Source organism: Triticum aestivum, chromosome 6B, assembly GCF_018294505.1.
Source record: "Triticum aestivum cultivar Chinese Spring chromosome 6B, IWGSC CS RefSeq v2.1, whole genome shotgun sequence".
NCBI classification, from domain to species: domain Eukaryota; kingdom Viridiplantae; phylum Streptophyta; class Magnoliopsida; order Poales; family Poaceae; genus Triticum; species Triticum aestivum.
This window is the reverse complement of record NC_057810.1, coordinates 67,628,560-67,649,490: the sequence shown is the minus strand read 5'-3', so window position 1 is coordinate 67,649,490 and position 20,931 is coordinate 67,628,560. Positions and strand designations below refer to the sequence as shown.

The following is a 20,931-nucleotide window of genomic DNA, read 5'->3' as shown; positions in this document are numbered from 1 at the left end:
CTAAGTTGGGACACCCCTGCAGGGTATAATCTTTCGAAAGCCGTGCCTGCGGTTATAGGCAGATGGGAATTTGTTAATGTCCGGTTGTAGATAACTTGACACCAGATCCGTTTTAAAATGCATCAACCGTGTGTGTAGCCGTGATGGTCTCTTCTCGGCGGAGTCCGGGAAGTGAACACGGTTTCTGGGTTATGTTTGACGTAAGTAGGAGTTCAGGATCACTTCTTGATCATTACTAGTTGACGACCGTTCCTTTTGCTCTCTTCTCGCTCTTATTTGCGTATGTTAGCCACCATATATGCTTAGTCGCTGCTGCAGCCTCACCACTTTACCCCTTCCATTTCCTTTAAGCTTTTGCTAGTCTTGATACCCATGGTAATGGGATTGCTTAGTCCTCGTGGCTCACAGATTACTACAACAACAGTTGCAGGTACAGGTTGTGTGATGATCATGACGCGAGAGCGATGCTTGCTTGCGTTGGGTTCTTCTTCTGCTTCTTCTTCGATCAGGGGATAGGTTCTAGGTCGGCATCCTGGGCTAGTAGGGTGGATGTCGTTTGAGTTTCTGTTTGTGATTCATCCGTAGTCGGATGATGCTCTTATGTATTGTGGCATTGTATGCCTCTTGTATGTATCCCCATCTATTATGTAATGTTGATGTAATGATATCCACCTTGCAAAAGCGTTTCAATATGCGGGTCTATCCTTGGTGGGACCTTCGAGTTCCTTTTGGATAGGGTCGCATATTGGGCATGACACCCATACAACCCTCCTCCCAAGCCGCTTGAATTTGCTTGCTGCACCCCTCCTCCTTCAGCCACCACGCCTCGAATCGAAAGCCCCGATCGCCCCCCGGCCTTCTACCAATATTTCCTTGAGTACATACGATGACCGGTCTGTGATCTGAGTGACGAGGGGTGCCATTAAGGATGGTGAATTCGGGAAACCACTCGCCCCAATGAGCATTTGCCACTGCTCTATCCAACCACTCGCAAATATACGTGTCCACCTCCTTGCTATGATTTCTCCATGTAAACTTATCGCCTTCATATCCTAAATCAGAAAGCTCACATGATTCCAATGCTTCACAGAAGTTGTCTAGGAGACGTTGTGGACGATCAACCCCTCCAATCTTCTCGTCCCATGACAGGATTTCGTTGAAGTCCCCCAAACATAACCAGGTCCGACCACTTTGATGTTGTTGGCCCAGGATTCACATCATACGCCATGTCTCCCCCTTCCTTTCGGTAGCAGATTCCCCATAGACCCCCATCAGCCTCCACACCCTACCATCCTCCTCCCTCACGTCCACATCTACATGCCTCCTGTCATACGACCTCAGCGACACATCCACTTCCCTTCTCCAGAACAAAGCTACCCCCTACTCCTCCCTTCCGAGCCCCACGCTGTCATGTGCACCATCCCTAGCATCCACCTAAACATCTCCAACTCCTTCTCGGACATCTTCGTCTCCGCAAGAAAAAGAATATCGGGCTCCTCCCCCCCCCAAGTTCGAGGAGGCTCCGAACAGCCGGGCCATTTCCCAAACCCCGGAAGTTCCAACCGATTAGTTTCAGTGTGCTCGACCGGGCTGCATGGAGAGCCCGACCGATTCTGCATTAAGTGTCACCACTGCATCACTTCCTTCTTCCTTGATCTTACCCTTCTTGCTCTCCTTCCATTCCTCCTCTTCCACCCACCCCCTCTTCAACCCTAGCACCGCATCCCTCTCCTTGTTGCTCTCCACCACCGGCCTGTCCCTCCCCTTTTTCTTATAGCATTTTCCTTCTGGGGCCTTGATCATACCATCTTGACCTTTGTGCTCAACCTTTTGGTTTGCCTGATTCTTTGCTTCATTGCATTGGAGTGAGATTCCCACTACTGCCCCTGTCATCACTGCATCTGTGCTACCGGCCTCGACATGGACACCAGTGCCGTCACCCTTCCCTAACTCCTCTGCTGTCTTCTGCACCTTACCTTCCTCCACCTCGAGCCTCCTAGGATTACCAGAATTTTTAGGGTTTATCTTCTGTTTATGAGGGCTGTTGACCTCCTCTCCTCCATCAAGGTTACCCCGGCTGCCATCGCTGGACCTAGAATCGCTCTTCTTCCAAGTCAGACTGTCACTCCCGCTTCCTGAACGTCCACCTGAGCGACTGTATTCATAGTTCCTGTCTCCTCCACCACTTCTAGCCCCAGCATCCACACCCCTTCGTCTGACGCACCCCTCCTATGGCCCAACTCAGCTTTCAGCCATCTTCCATATTGTTGTGTTCCCCTTTTTCTCCTTGATCGAACAGTCTCTCTCTCTCCATGCCCTATGATCCCACAAGCATAGCAAAAGTCCGAGAGATACTCATACTCGAATTTGCACCAGTCTCGTCCTTCCTCCTCCTCCTCCTTCCGACTTTCCCCCTGCTCCATCCGATCCCCATCCTTCTTTTTCTCCTCATCTTCTAAAGTGAACCCTCTCATAAGAGGTTTATCAATCCTCATACGGATCTTAACCCGGAGGAACCTCCCTATAACACTCCCATCAGCTCCTGTGTCCGCCTCAACAAACCTTCCAATAATATTGCCAATATCCTCTGCAGAGTCCACATTCATCATACCCAGGGGCAAATTGTAAACCCTAACCCAGATCGGGATCTCACTGAACACATAGTCTTTGGGTCTCTTCTTTGGATCGTACTCTTCCACCACCATCAGGTCCTTATCAAACATCCATGGCCCGTTCTCGAGTGCCTTCCGCTTCCCCGACTCCTGATGGAACGTGAACAGGAATTGATTCACCCCAATCTCCTTGCAGTCAATACCCTTGATCGGGCACCAAATTTTTCCTAGGGTAAGGCAGATGGCGTCCGGATGAACCGGCTTCTCCAACATTACTTTTCCCACCGCCTGCAGCAGCCATTCCTTCCCCTTTTCCTTCATCGAACATCTGACTTTGACTCCCTTCCTTTCCTCCTCTGACAGCTTCAGCCCCCTCAACATACCCGCAACTCCGTCCATCGCCGCGTCTCCTCCCCTTTCCGCCACTGTCTCCTCCTAGGGTTGGTGGTGGTGTACGACCCCGCGCCCTAGGGAGCACGAGGAAGGCCTATGGTGGAGTGGATGGGAACAATACGAACGATCGGACGGGAACGAGAGATCAAGGCTTCGCCCGACGGGAACGAGGAACCCTAATGCACAGGACGCCAGATCTCGATCGCCTCGCGATCGCCCCCGTAATCACCGGACGCTAACCGTCACCACACGGGACGGACACTTTCGTGGAGAACCCTTCAATTAATTGGTCCCAACACACAGCGGCTTCCCTTGTTTTTTTACGAGCTCGCTCCCCGTTGGCTTCTTTGTTTTTGTTTTGTTTTTTGAGGGGCCGTTGGCTTCTTTGGTGTATATACTGGGCCATGGAGTTGGACTATTGGGCCTCAAGTTGGGCTCATTCCTGGGCTTTCAAGACGATGCGTGCTGCTCTGTTCGAACAAGGCCAGACCAGGAGCTCCGCACCAACAGCAGGCCGCGGCCGTCCCCACTCCCCCCACTCCCCCAGCCCCCCCCCCCCCCACCCCCATCGCCGCCGGCGACGTCCCCTGCACCGGCGCCATGCTCCGCCTCCGAACCTGCATCCTCACCCATCTCCTCTCTTCTCCCGCCACCCATCCCGTGCCCTCTCTCCACCGCCTCCTCTCCGCCGCCGCGCCCGCCGTCTCCCCAAGCCCCCAATTCGCCGTCGAGGACTACCTCGTCCACACCTGTGGCCTCACCCGAGCGCAGGCCCTCAAGGCCTCCACCAAGCTCTCCCACCTCAAATCCCCCACGAACCCCGACGCCGTGCTCGCCTTCCTCGCCGGCCTCGGCCTATCCAGCGCCGACGTCGCCGCACTCGTGGCCCGTGACCCGAAGTTTCTCTGCGCCGGCGTCGAGAGAACCCTGTCTCCCGTCCTCGCCGGGCTCACCGGCCTCGGCCTATCGCGCTCTGAGATCGCGCGCGTCGCCTCGCTCGCACCCCGCAGCTTCCGCTCTAGATCTGTCGTTTCCGGGCTGGAGTACTACCTCCCCCTCTTTGGCTCCTCCGAGAGCCTTCTCCGGGGGCTCAAGAAGTACAAGTACTTTCTCTGGTCTGATCCAGAGAGGGTGGTCAAGCCCAATATTGAGTTACTGCGGGAGTGCGGGCTAGGCACTTCCGATATTGCGAAGCTCTGCCTCGCTGTGCCATGGCTGCTCAGCGCCAAGCCGGAGCGCGTCCAGGTGATGGTGGCGTGCGCGGAACGTCTCGGTGTGCCCCGTGGATCGGGGACGTTCAGGCAGGCGTTGAAGGCTGTTGAATCCCTTAGTGAGGAGAAGCTCGCCGCCAAAGTGGAGTACTTAAGGAACACATTCAGGTGGTCGGATGCTGAGGTGGGCATTGCTCTTCGTAAGGCCCCACTGATGCTGACCAAATCCAATCAGACACTGCAGAGCAAGTCGGAGTTTCTTATCTCTGAGATGGGGTTGGAACCGGCGTACCTTGCTCATTGCCCGGTAATGCTCTGCCTTAGCCTGGAGGGCCGAGTCAAGCCACGGTGCTATGTTGTAAAGTTTCTTAAGGCAAATGGATTGCTAGATCGCCACTGGACCTACGGGACAATTGTCAGGGTGTCCGAGATAGTATTTGTGGAGACGTTCATATGTCCTCACAAGGAAGCTGCACCGAACCTTGCTGAAGATTATGATGCCGCATGCAGAGGGGAAATGCCGACTAATTTCAGATTTACATGAACCAAGAACGGTCTATGAGAATTGGTAGCTGCATATGGCGCGAAAAAGTTTTCACTCTGCGTGGTAATCTGGTAAATTATGTTTCTTTGCTCTTTGCCTAACTGGATATCTGTTGATTCCTTAAGCCCCACGAGTTGATGCCATTTGATAGAGAAGAAAGCATTGCCTGCAATCTCTCAAGATAAGAAGTCCAGGAATTATTTATGGTTCCCTCTTCTGTTTCAGATGACGGAAATGGATGTCTGGGTGGAACCAATTTTCTGTTGAAACCAGGACTCTGAAAACCAGAAAGCAAAAGAACTATCCTGCATTGTTGTGATATGCTTTCACGCCGAATTTTGTCTAGCATGTTACTTTTTCAGTTCATCGTCTTTTTTCCCAAAATTGTTCAGTGTATAATATTTAGATTATGCTTCTAGAAGATATATTTCTACCGGGTCTATGTTTATTGCCTGCCTTCTGATTTCTTTCCTTGTATTCTTCAAATTCCTAAATCCTGTACTTGACCATACTTTTGCTGGGAATGTTTAAATATTGAACAACTAACCTATTTGGCTCTAAAGTATGATTAACAACTGATTTTTTTATAATTTATATCTGCCCTTAATCTTCAGAATTAAATCAGTGGAGATGGCATTAATTACTCTTATAATATCTATCTACTAGTCTTGAATTAGTCTTATCATATCTACTGCAAAACTGTCAGTTCACAAAATGAATTTCATCAAGTTACGGATTTCAGACCAAATTGTTGCTTTCAGCTAAGCTGTAAGTTGTTGTACAAACTATCACCTTAGGCTTGTTGTCCATCCTAGCATAAGTGGCAAATTGATGTGTCTACTGATGGAATTCTTTGTTTTGATTGTGTTTAATGATGCAAGATGGGTATCTGGTCTACTGTTAAAAATCATGAGATGTCATTCTTTTGAAATCAATGAGTCAAAGTTCTCCCCTGTTAAAACGCATGAAAGATGTATTGGAGCTAAGACAGTACGAGATCAGGCCATTCAGCAAGTGAATTGAGAGTATCAGTGAGCTATTCTCTGTACTTTTCAAGTACAATAATCTGCTTCAGCTGGTTTTCAACTATAAATATTGGGCTACTTTGTTGATGAGCCTATCCTGCAGTGTAGGTTTGTCAAGCATCAGCCGCCAACGAAAGCCACTCTGATTTTGAAGTAACATAATCTGCTTCAGGTGATTTTCAACTATATTTGACCTTATGGGATAGGCTCACCAACAGGATAGGCTCATTTTGTTTGTGAACCTATCATGCAATGTAGGTTTATTTGTCATCGGCGAACTGCTTTTGTGCCTCTTGCTGCAGAAGGAACCTGTAAAACTTCCTAGCTGTATATTTGTTTGCAGTTGACACAACTGACAACAGAAATATAGAAGCAATAAATGGATCTGCCCCAGTGAGCTATGCTGCTTTTTGAACAAGTATAGGTGTGCAAATCAAGATAATTTTTACCTATCCATTTTGTTGTGTTAAAATAGTCATACTGTAGTTCTTAGTACCTTTTATGCCATTTAGTTTAGAGTTACGCACATTAGTTTTATTGATTAATAGCCTGATCAGTGAGCTCTTTTTAAATTCTAATTGTTTGCGGTTCTTATTAAATTCTGCATCCATGATATAGATGCCTATTGTTGTGAACTCTTTTGCAAGCTCTTTCAAAATTCTAATTGTTTGCGGTTCTTATTAGTCTGTCATGAAAATTTAATTGTTTCTTATGCCTGACCCAGCAAGTGGCGAATCGGAGCTCTATGGAATTCTTACATATATCAAGTATGAAATGATCTGGATTTTGCAACCCTAAGCTCAGCAAGAGGTGCCGAAAGGATAATGTCTTTGATTGGCTTAAGACTGCTCATATCTGTAACATAGATATTTGGTGAGGTATGAAGCGTAGGATGAAATATATGAACTGCCAAAATCTAAACCCTGGACAATATATCTTGGCTTCCATTGGGTTTGATGTACATCGGTAAATGGCTATGTGTCTGCGTCAACTCTCCAAAGAATGCATCACTTGGTATTTCCAAAACTTCCGGTGCTGAAATTGCCTTTTGTATTTCCTTTGCATCCATATATTAGATATCTACCTTAGATGTTCAGTGTTAAGTTCTGAAAAGCTTCACATCAGTATATCTTGGTTTCCATTGGGTTTGATGCCCATTTCGTAGTTGTTTAAGTAACCTTAGCAAGACAATGCCATTAAAAAAATCATCTGATTCTTGGGAATAATTTCATCATGTGATTATGCCTCTAAGCTAAATACTCAAAAGTTTGGCCCTATGGATAGTGTTCATGTTTTCCACGTAACACAGCCCTACTTCTATCTTCATGCTATCCATAGTCATGTTGTGCATGGCCCTGTAAATAGTTTCTGTTACTACTATTTTGCTTCGAGTATCATAGCTGCCATATGCACATACTACTCAGACATGCTCTATAAGTATATTTTTACTTACTGTTATCCTTTGTGTATTAATAACATGATTAATGCATAGTATACTATGTTTTTAAGGCGGTAAGGCGAGGCAAGGCGCTGGGGGGGCGCCTCACCGCCTAAGCGGTAAGGCATAAGGCAAGGCGGACGCCTTAGAGAGTTCTGAGCAGTAGAATGAAGTAGAACTTGGTAGGCAACTAGGCATACACACTACACATCTTGCACTTGCTGCTGGTTGTAGAGCCCATATAGCATCCATCTTCTTTGCACTTTCTCTTCTCCCCAATAGTAATCATGCATTATTCTAACCATCCAGGCATCCACTAACCACTATAAGAGAGGCAGTGAGCAACCAGCAAAGAAGCTAGCACAAAGCAGTGAGCAACCAGCAAAGAAGCTAGCACAAAGCAGTGAGCAACCAGCAAGGCAGGATGAACAACTCAAAAGCAGCAAGCAATGAACAACTGAACATGGAAGAAATGGATCAGAGGAGGGTGGGGGAGAAGGGGGAGGGAGAGGAGTAGAGGATGGGGGAGGTATATCTTGGCAGTTGGCTCCTTGCTGTTGCCTGTTGCTGGTTGTTGTTGTATTGAAGAGGAGGAGGATGAGCTACTGGAGAGGAGGAGGAGCTGCTGGAGAGGATCTGCTGCAGAGGAGGGAGCAGATCTGCTGGAGGAGAGGAGCTAGAGAAGGAGGAGGAGGTGCGTGTGGATTGGGGGCTGTTTCTCTCTCTTTCCCCCCTCTTACCCGTTGGCGCCAACAGCATCTCTTTTTCCAGCCTAAAACTGCTTCCCTGTCTGGCTGGCAAGCTCAAGGCGTCCAATATGGACCAAGGCGCCAACCTGGACGCCTTAGAAGCGCTTCAGACGCCTTAGAAGCGCTTCAGACGCCTTAAAGCTTAAGGCGGACGCCTTACTCATGCACCTAAGGCAAGCTGGACGCCTTGAGCTTGCAGGGCGCCCTGACGCCTAAGCGTCGCCTAGGCGACGCCTTATGGACGCCTTAAAAACATATTAGTATATGTACCCTTCTATAAGTATTTTTCCTTCGGAGCTAATGATATCTCTGTGCTTTTGTATGTGTGTTTGCCAATGCCATGGTTGAATTATTATTTTTTGTGTGTAGACCGAAAACTGTAGGGGCTACTTACCTGACACCAAATATTTGCAACCCACCTAAATATTTAAGCAATTTTACGTGTCTTCAATAAAACCTGCACATTATGATTGCACATCGCCTGGCAGATTTCTCCTCCATTGTCATGATGATCTAGCAGCATGTTTGGAGAGAAAGAATTGACAGGATCTTCGATCTGAAGGCAGTGAACTTAATGGCAATCTGTGATCGCATCTTAGAGGAGATATACACATAAACCTGCATTTGGCTAAGGTACCCCCTTCCCCCTCTCTTTTTGGTAACAATGACACATAAAATTGCGCTGTAAGTATGTATAAAGTAGGACTATGCACTCTATAGTCTATACATATTGATTCTTATGCATACTGTCAGCCATATAGGCAGTAGAGAAGGGCGGTTCTGGCCACTCATGATATTTTTTAATAAAACGATTCCTTCAAAATCCATGGGTTATCTCACCAAGCTTCTCCTAATTACGGCCTTATGTTAGTCCCTCGATTGCAGTGCTATTCTCTGGACCATCTTTATTTGAATCCTTCATCTTTGTGTTCTTGTACCTTGTCAAGACTTGATTCCATCCCAATTCTTTCTGTCTGTGACAAGACCAAGACGTAGAAGGGGAGCCTTGGCATAGTGGTAAAGCTGCTGCCTTGTGACCATGAGGTCATGGGTTCAAGTCCTGGAAACAGCCTCTTACAGAAATGTAGGGAAAGGCTGCGTACTATAGACCCAAAGTGGTCGGACCCTTCCCTGGACCCTGCGCAAGCGGGAGCTACATGCACCAGGTTGCCCTTTTTTTTGTGACAAGACCAAGACGTGCCTTCTAGTTACAGGTCCTGGTTCTTTGTGTCGCCCGAGGAGGGCCAAGGGATTCTCTCATATGAGCAGATGTTGAAAGGCGACTAACGAAATTGCCTTGAAAAATTTCCTATGGAATTAACCCTATTTTGCAGTGGTATTTATATTGGACCTTGTTAGCTAACAAACGTTCGTCAGGAAAGATGGCAAAAGCGAATGTTTTGCCTGATAGATTTAGTTCTTGGGGAGGGGGGGCAAGTTTAGTTGAAGAGGAGGGGGGGGGGGGGTGTTCGCTGGGGAGTGGCAACGTTTTGCCTGACAGGTTTACTTTTGAAGCCATTTTTTTTCCAGAAAAATTGTCATCGCTTGATCAGGATCTAAGGCATGTGCCTTGTTGGTGCTTTTGCTGGGAACTCCCCCAGTGGGCGTTTGCCCAATAGCATTATTTCAAATGTTGGCTAATAATGATCAGACTAAATACAAGTGGTGGTGGCCGAGGATGTAAGGTGAGGCAACTCGTCTTTTTCCAGTAGTTGCATTGCTTCCAGCATGGAAGGTCGCTCTGCATTGTTGGGGAGGGAACACCAAAGGCCGATGACAAGTACACGCTGCATCTGCTCCATATCAAAGTCGCCTCCCAACCTCTCGTCAGCAGCGGCCTCCACCATCGTCATATGCTCCCCATGGAAGTTCCCTCTCGAACTCTCATCGATCATGGGGCCGCTTCTTTTATAGAGATCCCATACTTCCATCTTGGAGTTGCGCCACCCGCACGCGATCTCCAGTAGAATGAGCACGAAGCTATAGACATTGGTGCTCCTGTTGAACTTGACATCACCTTATATTTTTAACTTGGGATCCATGTACGCATCGGTCCCTACGGTGGTGGTCACCCGTGAGGAGTTGTTTTTGTTGCCAATCCTTGGTAGCCCGAAGTCGGCGAGCTTGCATTGTAATCATCATCCAGGAGTCTACATTGCCTGGCTTGATATCTCTGTGTAGGATGTACGACACACACTTGTGGTGGAGGTAGACAAGAGCCAATCCTATCCGCTTCACTATTTTGTACCTGGTTGGCCATCGCAGAACTGCCGTGTCCTTGTCATGTAGGTGATGGTCGAGATCACCTAAGGCATCAATTCGTAGACAAGGAAGAGCCTATGATCATCCAGCTGCTTCAGGCTGCATCACCAGCACATCAAGTGCCATCTGCTTCTGCCACACCAGCCTTGCAACCTGACCAGATTCCTATGCTTGGTGTTGCTAATGTGTTGACTTTCGTGAGGAAGTCCTTGGCTCCTCCTGGCTTGCACCCTTCAAGAGCTCCTTGACAGCAACCTGCTGCTATCATCCATCATGATCGACCTTGAGGCCTGTTCCCCAGTACACCGCGCCAAAGTCGCCCCTCTCCGAGCTTCCTCTCCATGGAGAAGTTGTTGGTTGGGCGAGCCAAGTCCCGGTACCAGAATTGCTTAGGGCCAGCCCTGAAACCATGAGGGAATTACACCTTCGTCTCCGCATAAATCATCATAGAATGAATGAATCCACGAGCAGGAACACAGAAGCTCCTCCAGCAATCCCTGCTGCAGTTAGACACGTAGCGGATAACACACACCCGGATTGTGAAATAACCCCCTAAATCTTTGTGCAAGGTTGTAAAAAGTTACTGCCCTACTCAAGATGAGCACATACATATCGATATCGGTAGTTGTTCTTTGGGAGCAAGCGTGAAGTTGAAGGACCATGACAATATCTCATGGAGCTCCACACCTATGCCAGTGGCTGCAGAGAACCCTACTGCCACATCTGGTGGGAATAACGTTTCCAGGTGGGGCAACTGCGAGCTTGTTAGACAGATAGATAGAGTAGAGATAGAATTTAGTTAAACAGTTTTGATCTCCTCTCAATCTCCCATGTATCTGGACGCATCCTCAGCGATCGTCCTCAACTTGTATGCCATGGCTGGCTGATCGCCTCAGTCTATAAATACCCGTGGCCTGCTACGGCAGGAGATATGCTTCCCATAATATTTACATGGTACCAGAGTTGCTTCTTCATAAGATCATATATCACATCTTGCCAAGCTCCTGAGAGAAATCATGACCGGCACCACCGCCTTCGCGTTCGCCAGCACCATGAGTGCCTTGACCTCCCAACCTTCATCTGCCACCTTTGCTCCCTCCTCCAGCACCAACATTGTGTCCCTCGATCCACCACTGTAAGAGAAGTTCACGAGGACAAACTTCCTCCTATGGAAGGCCATCGTGTTGCCCCATATTAAGGGCGCACAGATGGACCACTTCCTCAACGCAGCAAGCCCAGCGTCGCACGTCACCATCATCGTCACCACCGACGGGAAGGAAGAGCAGGTCGTCAACTATGCGTGCGCGATCTGGTACGCTCAGCAGCAACATGTACAAGGCTATCTAATGGGTTACCTGTCCTGTGAAGTGCTTGCCTAGGTCGTCACGCTGCAGACTTAGGCCGATGTGTGGAGCGCTATCCATGCCACGTTCGCTGCCCAGACGCGAGCCCAGTCCGTGAACACCAGGATCGCGCTTGTCAACCTTCAGAAGGGTAACTCCAGCATGACGGAGTACCTTACCCAAATCAAGATGCTCTCTAATGAGATCACTCTCGCTGGCGCGCCCCTCTCCAACCAGGAGATCATCTCCTATGTCCGCTTAGGTCTGGACCTTGAGTACAACTTTGTGGTCTCAGCCCTTGTCCGCGTCGAGCTTGTCACACCCTTGGAGCTTTACAGCCATCTGATGAGCTTTGAGGCACAACTCAACCTTTCCCAAGGGATGCACGTACAACAGTCTTCTGCCAACGCTGCGGCTCGTGGCTGTGGCAGTGGCAGCCCAGGCCGTGGTCACCAAGACATGGCTGTAATAGCGGTGTGCATGGGCGTGGCAACAACAACACATGCCCGGCTAGAATCAGGAACACATCATCCTCCTGCACCGGTAGACCATGCTGCCAACTATGCAAGAAGCCAAGCCATGAGGTAATTGAGTGTTGGCATCGTTTGATGAAAATTATGTTCCCGACGAACGCCATGTAGCTGCTTTTCTCCAGGAACAAGGAACCACGATGTGGTATGCTTACTCCGGGGTGACCGACCACATCACAGGTGAGCTTGAGAAGCTTGCCATCCGCGAGAAGTATTTCAGCAACAACGAAGTAGACACCGCCGCAAGCGGTGGAGGTATGAACATTCATCACATTGGTCAAGCCTCAATTAATGCCCTATTTTTAAACGTGATCTTCCATTAAAAGATGTTCTCCACGCTCCATAAGCCAACAAAAAGCTTGCTTCTATATCTTGCTTATTAGTCGATAACAATGTATTCTTTGAAACTCATCCTAAATATTTTCTTTTAAAAGATCGGACAACAAGGGAACTCGATCGCGGTAGATGCATCAGAGGACTTTACCCCATCACATGAGGAGCATTTAGTCGAAAGCGTTGTCTTCAAGCCTACTCCGTCGTCAAGCCCTCGGCAAGATGGCATCAAAGAGTTGGTGACTCTTGGCACACTGACAAGCATCACAAACAGACTCTTTATTTTCACTACCTGAAAATGGAAGATTGCCTTGATTGACTACTTGCTCAACTATGATTGATGGCGGATGTCCTACTCTTTGATGCCATCCTGCCAAGGAGGGCTTGACGACGACGCTTTTGATGACTAAATGCTCCTGATGTGATGGGGTAAGGTCCTCCAATGCATCTACCGCGATGGAAGAGTTCCCTTGTTGCCTGATCCTTTATAAAAATAATATTTAGGATGTGTTTCAAAGAATACATTGTTATGGGTTGTTAAGCAAGACATAGAAGCAAGATTCTTATTGCCTTGTGGAATGTGGAGAACATCTTTTAATAGAACATCAGTTGGGAACTAATTGAGGCTTGACCAATGTGATGGATGTTCATACGTCCACCGCTTGCGGCAGTGTGTACTTGGTTGTTGTCGAAATACTTCTTGCAGATGGCAAGCTTCTCAAGCGCGAAGTCAACATACGACACCATGTTTCCTTCTCCTTGTTCCCGAAGAGCAGCAGCCACATGGCGTTCGTTGAGAAGATAATTTTAATAAAACGGTGCCAACACTCAGTTACCTCATGGTTTATCTTCACACATAGTTGGCAGAGTGGTCTGCCGGTGGAGGATGATGATGCGTTCTAACTGTAGTTGTTGCCGCCAGGGCGTGGGCTGTTTTTGTTGCAGGTCATGTCTAGGCTATTTTAGCCATCGAAGTGCAGTCTACCGACCAGCATCTGGGTGATGTTAAAATTGATGGATGTTGTCATGGTCCCATCCAGGTTGAAGCTGGGTAGGCTTGTCATGTTAACCGAGTGTCTGAAGGAGCTGATGTCGTTGCCGATGTTGTCCATGGTTTCCTGTGGATCGAAGGTGCTGTTGCACGTGTCAAACTCCATGGCGACGAATTGGTACGGGTCGTAGGTGATGCTCTCTTTCTTATTTATGAGGCCGAAGGCATCACCGGCCAAGTCTGACGGTAGCGCCGATGGCTAGCCGACGAGGAAGAAGGCCATGGCATCCCCTTTGGGGTATCCATGCATGAGCTTTTTTGAAACGGAGACATAAGATTTGCCTCTTCTATTAAGGGGAGAATAGAGTTAGTTTGTTTTACAACCGACTCTCATACAACACATGGTGATTACTCTCGCGCTATAAGTGCCTAGCTTCTTAGCCCTTGCGGTGCTCCAAAGATTGGCTTTGGCTAAAATGGTGTTTAGCAAGATCACCAGCAGTGCACTCTTGTTATAGAAGACGTGGGAGTTTGTCTTCCAAATTGTCCAAGATACAAGCATTGTGAGAGAAGTCATGGCCATCTAGCTGGGGATGTTCAACTCGGTCCTATTAGCCCACCAAGACTTGATGGAATCCTCCAAGTGCTAAGTATAGAAGTGTACATGTGGTCGAGACCAAGCTTCTCGATTACCAAGTTCCATAGCTAAATTGTAAAACGTCACTTGGAGAAGAGATGTGCTCTAGCTTCACGATCCCTCTTGCAAAGAGGACAAAGGCCACAGTTTGGCCAGCCTTGCTTGGCCAGTCTATGGGTGGTCCAAATTCGGCCTTGTATGGCTAACCAAGCGAAGAACTTGACTTTTAGCGGAGCCCAAACTTTCCAAACCATCTGTTCCATAGGGGAGAGGGTCATACCAAAGAATTGCGCCTTGCAGGTGGAAGCCGCTGAGTAGAGCCCGTTTGTCGAGTGTTTCCACACGATGTCGTCCTTGGTATGCTCATCAAGATGGAAGTCATGCACAAGCATCCAAATTGTGAAGAACTCCCTTATGTGGTCGACGGAAACAATTGTGGATGGTTCGATCTTTTAAATCCAAGCATTCTTCGTGAGGGCCTCACGCAACTTCCAATCTTTTCTTGTTGATGCCTTGAAAATGAGAGGGGCAATGTCTTCTGGTTTTCGTCCGAGGAGCCATGGTAAGTCCCAGAACGGTGTTTTTCGCCATTCTCCACCGTGATGGTGGTGGAGGCATAGAAGAAATCAAGGTCATCCTCATCATAAGGGTTTCCCATACCAACCCGCAAGTTCCCCGGCTCCTTCCATTCAAACCATGACCAACGCAACCTCAAGGCCCTGGCGATTTTGTCGGTGTTTGAGCACCTCAAAGCCTCCATATTCGAGTGGCCGACAGGCCGCCTCCCAATTCACCTTGCGTTTTGCACTAGTAGTGTTGTTCGAGTCGAACCAACGAAAAGCTCGCTGAAGCTTGTTAACATTGAGGAGTGTTTTCGGCAGGACGACAAGTGGTGTTATAAAGTAGACCACCTGGGAAGTGACGACGGACTTGACTAGCATTGTGTGGCCACGTCACGAGTTTTCCGGCCACCTTGTCTTCAAGGAAGTGAAGGTCCACCTTCTTGAGTCGCCATACCGGGAGAGGAAGACCCAGATATCTCAAGGGGGACGAAGCTCTAGTTGCCGACAATCTCTGCAGAATGTGGCCCAAATTGAGTTGGTTGCATCGAATGGGCACCACTGAGCTCTTTTGGAAGTTGGTGCCAAGACCAGTCACCTTGTTGTACCCCTTTAAAATAGTCGCGATGTTATCAATATCCCTCTTGATAGGAGCTATGAACATAGTCGCTTTGTTCGCATATAGGGAGGTTCTCACCCTAGCACCTCTCCCATGAATCTTGTGAAGGAGACCCTTCGGAGTTGCTAGTTCCAGCAATGACGAACATGAGAGGCGAAAGTTTATCGCCTTGGCAAAGCCCCCTACTATGCACCATGGGATGGCCAAGCACACCATTCAAGAGGATCCACGATGAAGATGTGCGGAAAAGCACGATGATCCAATTCCGAACCTTGGTCGGGAAGCCTTTCCTTTGTAGAAGATCAAGGATGTACTCTCACTTAACCGAATCAAAGGCCTTGCGAATGTCAAGCTTGAAGAGTACGGTGGGGGTCCCGCACTTGTGCAACCAGTGGGCAAAGTTCGGACGTACATAAAGTTATCGTGAATCCTTCCCCTCTTGATGAATGCACTTTGCGCGTTGGAGACCAGGGCATCCATGCGGGGGCCAAGGCTGATGGATAGCACCTTTGCAATAATATCGATAGCATAGACGAGACTAATGGTTTTGTAGTTGGAGATGCCCTCCGCACCCTCTTTGGGCAAAAGCACCACATTTGCGGAGTTGAGCCAATGGAAATTTGCCGAATGTAGGGACTCAAAGATGTGTATGACCCTCATAATGCATCTTTGATGGTGTCCCTTCTTGACGAAGATGCCCGTGAAGTCATCTGGTCTGCGTATGCCTGTGAAGCCATCCATGCATGAGCTCGCCACCTCATGGGTGTTGTTGTCATACAACGACGACGGGGGCCCATACGACATTAAGCCGCGGTCGCCGGTAGTCACTGCTGCAAGGAGTTGCCTGCAAGGTTGACCAAGCTGCCGTTCACGGCCGCGTCACCCGAGAAATTGAGGTATTTTGGGTCGCATGAGGATGAGTTGGCGAAGTTGAAGCTAAAGGAGATGGGTGGCGGCGTTGCAGCGGCGACATGTCAAGGAGCATCGAGCAGCGAGGAGGAGGAAGCAGCCGGCGTAGAGGATGATGATGGGAAGAAGCTGCTACTGCGGCGCTCCATTGCTTGCAGGAAACATGGCTTTGTCTGTCTAGCTATCGCTGAGGTGTTGTGAGCTCAGGAGTGTGAACTTGTGGCATATATATTGTATATATAAAAAAATACACGACTAAATTACCTTTGGATTAATCATTTGGGTACATGTATCTCATCCGAGTCATGTCTGAATTTAAGTAGGTGGCAAGAATCTTCCTGCCTGTTAGTGAAGGCATTCATGCACTACTGCCATCCTTGTGCTAGCTTTCCAAGTTGTTTTATTCTGAGCCTCCACTTAATTGTACCAGTTGCTAACTTTGCTATATAATAGTTTGAAAGATGGAAACCAGGGTGCAAGTCTGTGGGCTGTGGGCCGGGCACACGACCACCAGCTGCTATTTCTTGTGGACTGCTTTAGTAGCCGCATGTTCCCGATATGAACTTTATGTAATATCAGGTAATTAACAGGACCTTGGCCTTCAATTATTTTATGCAAATTTGGTTGCCCTCTGATCTTGACTGAAGTTTCCTCAGGGTGGTTGTGATGACATTGACGTTGACGGGCGAGTTTGCGTAGTTCCCACCATTAGGGCTCCGTTGGTTCACAAGATAGGAAAAATGTGCAAAATGTAGGAATATGATAGAATGTATGTGTAGAACAGAGGATTGAACAATATAAGAACTCTATATTTGGCCTTCGTTGAGGAGCCTGTCATGCAGCAGTGTAGGTTTCATAGGCATTGGAAGAGTACTTTTCCTGCCTGTTGTCGCCAAAGGAATCTGTGAAAGTTCCTATCTGTATATTTGTTTCCACCTGACACGGCTGAGAACAGAAAAACGGAAGCAAAAAAACTGCCCCGGTTAGCTATGATGTTTTTTAACAAGTATACATGTAGAAATCAAGATAATTTAGCTATATTTTTCTTTTGTTAAAATAGCTATACAGTAGTTTTTGGTGCTATTTCTGTCATAGCACTTGCCTGACATCTTTGGTGTATTTGCAAGCATCAGCGGTGACTATAACATGGAAGAAACTTAGGCACCATTCATCATTCCGTTTGTAAAATAAATGCACCTAGAAATTTGTTGTAAAAAAACGATTTGGAACTTTTTTTTTTGCTATGCATGATTCAGAGCTTGTCAGCTTAGAGCTTGATAATGCGATATCATCAAATCATCCAACAGATAATGGAAACTATTTCGGTGGCGGTAATGGCCTCCAGTAGTTTTCTATGGAACCATACCATTCTGTAAACCGAGAATGCTTATAAGCTAGATATTCAAATTACAGTCCTATGAATAGTTTTTGTTGGCTGGGAACAGTTTTCATGTTTTCCACGCAAGAGTCCTAGTTTTATCTTCATGCTATATGTAAGCTACACCTTGGTCGAATTGGTTTCAACAGTGGAAATATTAGCATTTTTTTATGGTAGGAGATTGGTTTCAAAGGATGGCAATTGACTCTTTTCCACGAACACTAACAACGGGAAGATCTTCCTATGTATCTTAGCAGCGACTGTTAATCCCTATGCTTTTGCTGAAGGTACTAGACTGGATGTTGATAACATTTGCTTTTGAAACATTCATACGGTGAGCCACAGAGGGTAGGTCTGCTCACTTATGACATTGTCATAAACAAAATCCCATCAAAACCCATGGACTAACTCACCGAGCTTCTAGTTATAGCTTTGTGGTAATCCCCAAGAGTGTACTGCTATTCTCTGGATCATCTTTGCTTGAACCCTTCACTTTTGTGTCTGTTGTACCTTGTCAATACTTGATTCCATCCTGGTTCGCTTCCAGTCACAGGGTGAAACTTCAGGTGACAAGGCTGGCGAATCATCAAGGTGCGAGATACATCATGCGCTCAAGTTTTGTGTGCCAAGTGGTTCCCAGGACCAAATCCTCACTCTGTTCAAATATCGGCATGACGAGGACCACGGGAACATCCTCTGCTGCAAAAGTTTGACGAATCGATCTTGTGCCCCACGTTTCAGTCACTGCCTCCATGAGCACGGCAACTCGCCAACTTCAGTAGGGAGATTGGCACTGGCATGACTACTTGACTGTCGGGTAACACCCTCCAGGCAACCATGGACCAGACCAGGTACGAATCTGAGTTCTATCTCCTTCAGAAGTTGCACACCTTTCAGAATACTCCGCTGCACTCCACGGCGCTCAACATGAAGGATATTTGAGACTTATGTTTATGTATAGGTTTTTTTTTTATACTTCCATGTTGGGATTGGTCCGGCATCACCCCCAACAGTGCACACCCACTCTTTATGACTAAAAACAATTCTGGGTGCTTGTAGTGCAACAAAAGTACGCTCTACTTACGAAATAGAACCATTTATTTGTCTAAGAAACATGTTGATTTTGCAACTACGAGATCTCCACTTGTTTGGTTTCATTTTACATTCTGTCAGTATATGTGCTACATATACATCACTAATTCACTTTCTCCCGCACCCGTAGGCTGCAGTTAATATGCAATTGCAAATGCCCTGATTTCTTGCTGGGAGTATTTGCCAGATACATAATGTAACAAATACTCCAATCTTCTAATTGCCGCCATTTCAGCCAAGGAATGACCATCCTTTAAACAGAAGAGAAGAGAAGAAAGGAATGACCATCCTTTAAACAGACTGTAAAACAATGTAATCTTGTAGAAATTCGACCCCCCAAACTAACCCATTGGAGATTACTCCATTTCTTTACGTGGTGCAGAATTTTAAAGTGTGCTCTAAATTGTACTACATCATACCAATGACCCGACCTGGGTAAAACACTAACTAAAAAATAAGCAGCATATTCTACCTTCTTTTGTTGTTGAGAAAACGCAAAAGCTTTATTTTTCATTCCATTGAGAAGGTAGAAGAGACACAGTACACACACCCAAACGGGCAGGGAAGAACGTTACACAGCGCAACAAATTATTATGTAACTACATTTGTGCCAACATTACAAACTACTACGAGACATGGTATACCGGCAGAAAGCTTCAAAATTACTAGCAAACAGGATTCTTTTAGCATCTATGCCATTTGGCTAGTGACCTCAGTCGTAGAACTGAACAATTTGGCTAGCAACAGAAATAACCTCAAAAAGAAAAAAAAAATCTATTAGGATGGCAAACTTCACCCACAATGATGTTTGAGAATCAATTAGTATAACCAAAAAGAAATAGCATTGCATAACATTGAAAAGAGATTGATGAGCAAGGGCACAATTCAAAACCTCGTTTATGTCATGGTTTGATATGATATAACTGAAAAGATGGGCACAAAATGTTGAACAAAATAAAAGGCGCATTGGATCTTGTTTTCCGATACATAAAAATGCCAGCTCCAAATTATGAGGCACCCGCCGTGGTTATCACAAGTATCCATCAAAAGAAAAACTAGCTGATTAAATGAAGAACATGCCGGTAGCCAACAGCATTCCACTAGATAATAGCTTCAGCGTGCAATTATGTCAAGATCCACCACCAAACTATGCCCCTCTTAATTTGTCATTGCTGCCAATAAGTGGAACATGACAATGTGATGGTTCTTCTCGAGGACACCAGGCACAATAAAAAAATGTAGCAGACATGAGACGACTTTAGTGTTTTGATCTCTATGCTTCTGGCAGATCTCAAGGCACAGCAGACAGCATCTGGGAGATCTAATGGCATGATTCTTCATGTCTACCACTCAGATGCTACAATACAGCTGTAAACATACCTTCTGTATAAATAGGCGTCACCAGAATGGTAGAAACATAAGCTATAAGCTCTTCTTTTCTGCTCCTCTCCTCGACCACAAAATAGAGAAAAGCTTCAAGATCAGACATGGCTTTCCACGTTCCACCTAAGATCGATAAGTTTGCCTTCTAGGCCTCACCCCACCGAGACCGAGATTGAAGAACAGATGTTGAGCCTAGAGGCAAGCATCTGTTCCTCCACGACCATCGGCATGATGTGCGAGGGTCTGAGGAGGCTTGGAAACATCTATAATGGCGTCGAAGAGATCATCTGCCTTCCAAGCAGCCAAGTCTGTGCCTACCAGCAGAGGACGGTGTTGGATGGAGAAATGGACGGTTCTCTTGAGCTGCTAGATCTATGTGGCACCATGCAAGAGATCTTCGCCGAGATGAAGGCCATCATCCAAGAGCTGCAACTGTCTCTAAGGAAAGGGGATGATGCGACTGCTCAAGCCAGTATCCAATCTTACACCCGCTTGGCGAAGAAGGCCAAGAATCATTTCAAGAAGACCACGAAGAAGATTTCGGCAGATTGCGGGATGGTCATGCTCTTGGCCAAGGCCAGAGAGATCTCTGTCTCTCTGCTGGAGTCCACACTCCATCTCTTGTCGAAGCAAATTGAAATGCCTAAACAGTCTCTTGTTTCCAAGGCATTTCACAAAAAGAAGTCAGTTGTTTGCAAGGAGGAGCAATTGTTGGGGTTAGAGTGCAGTATCGGAGATCTTGAGAGCGGAGCAGGACATCTGTTCAGGAAATTTGTCCAGAGCAGAGTTTCTCTACTCAACATCCTTAGCTCATAGATACTTCCAGGACACTCTTGACACCCTTCGATTGGCATCCGCCTTTTAAGGAATAGCTGATCTTCATACAATTTTCCCCTATGTATATATACACTATACAGTAGAA

At 47.0% G+C, this 20,931-nt stretch overlaps 2 protein-coding genes and 1 pseudogene across 2 annotated transcripts; 2 read left to right on the top strand and 1 right to left on the bottom strand.

Annotated features, from left to right (window-relative positions):
- The first annotated feature begins 3,568 nt into the window (after positions 1–3,568).
- On the top strand, positions 3,569–18,659 carry LOC123135827 (uncharacterized). The gene is made up of 7 exons (XM_044555058.1): positions 3,569–4,831; positions 4,986–5,816; positions 5,894–5,957; positions 6,510–6,799; positions 8,461–8,605; positions 16,610–16,735; positions 18,082–18,659. Exon 1 carries the CDS (start codon positions 3,606–3,608, stop codon positions 4,758–4,760), a length of 1,155 nt encoding a protein of 384 aa, XP_044410993.1. The 5' UTR covers positions 3,569–3,605; the 3' UTR covers positions 4,761–4,831; positions 4,986–5,816; positions 5,894–5,957; positions 6,510–6,799; positions 8,461–8,605; positions 16,610–16,735; positions 18,082–18,659.
- LOC123138826 (L-type lectin-domain containing receptor kinase IX.2-like) lies at positions 9,625–11,414 on the bottom strand (annotated as a pseudogene).
- LOC123138825 (uncharacterized) lies at positions 12,248–20,828 on the top strand. The gene is made up of 2 exons (XM_044558690.1): positions 12,248–12,362; positions 20,056–20,828. The coding sequence occupies exons 1-2, from the start codon at positions 12,248–12,250 to the stop codon at positions 20,823–20,825; spliced, it is 885 nt and encodes a 294-aa protein (XP_044414625.1). The 3' UTR covers positions 20,826–20,828.
- Positions 20,829–20,931: the final 103 nt, after the last annotated feature.

What these genes read in the sequence shown, in the direction of transcription:
- LOC123135827 (XM_044555058.1), top strand. Translation starts at nt 3,606, where the DNA reads ATGCTCCGCCTCCGAACCTGCATCCTCACCCATCTCCTCTCTTCTCCC.
- LOC123138825 (XM_044558690.1), top strand. Translation starts at nt 12,248, where the DNA reads ATGTGGTATGCTTACTCCGGGGTGACCGACCACATCACAGGTGAGCTT. An exon ending in CACCGCCGCAAGCGGTGGAG is followed by an intron (nt 12,363 to 20,055) that starts GTATGAACATTC and finishes ATAAGCTATAAG; the next exon opens with CTCTTCTTTTCTGCTCCTCT.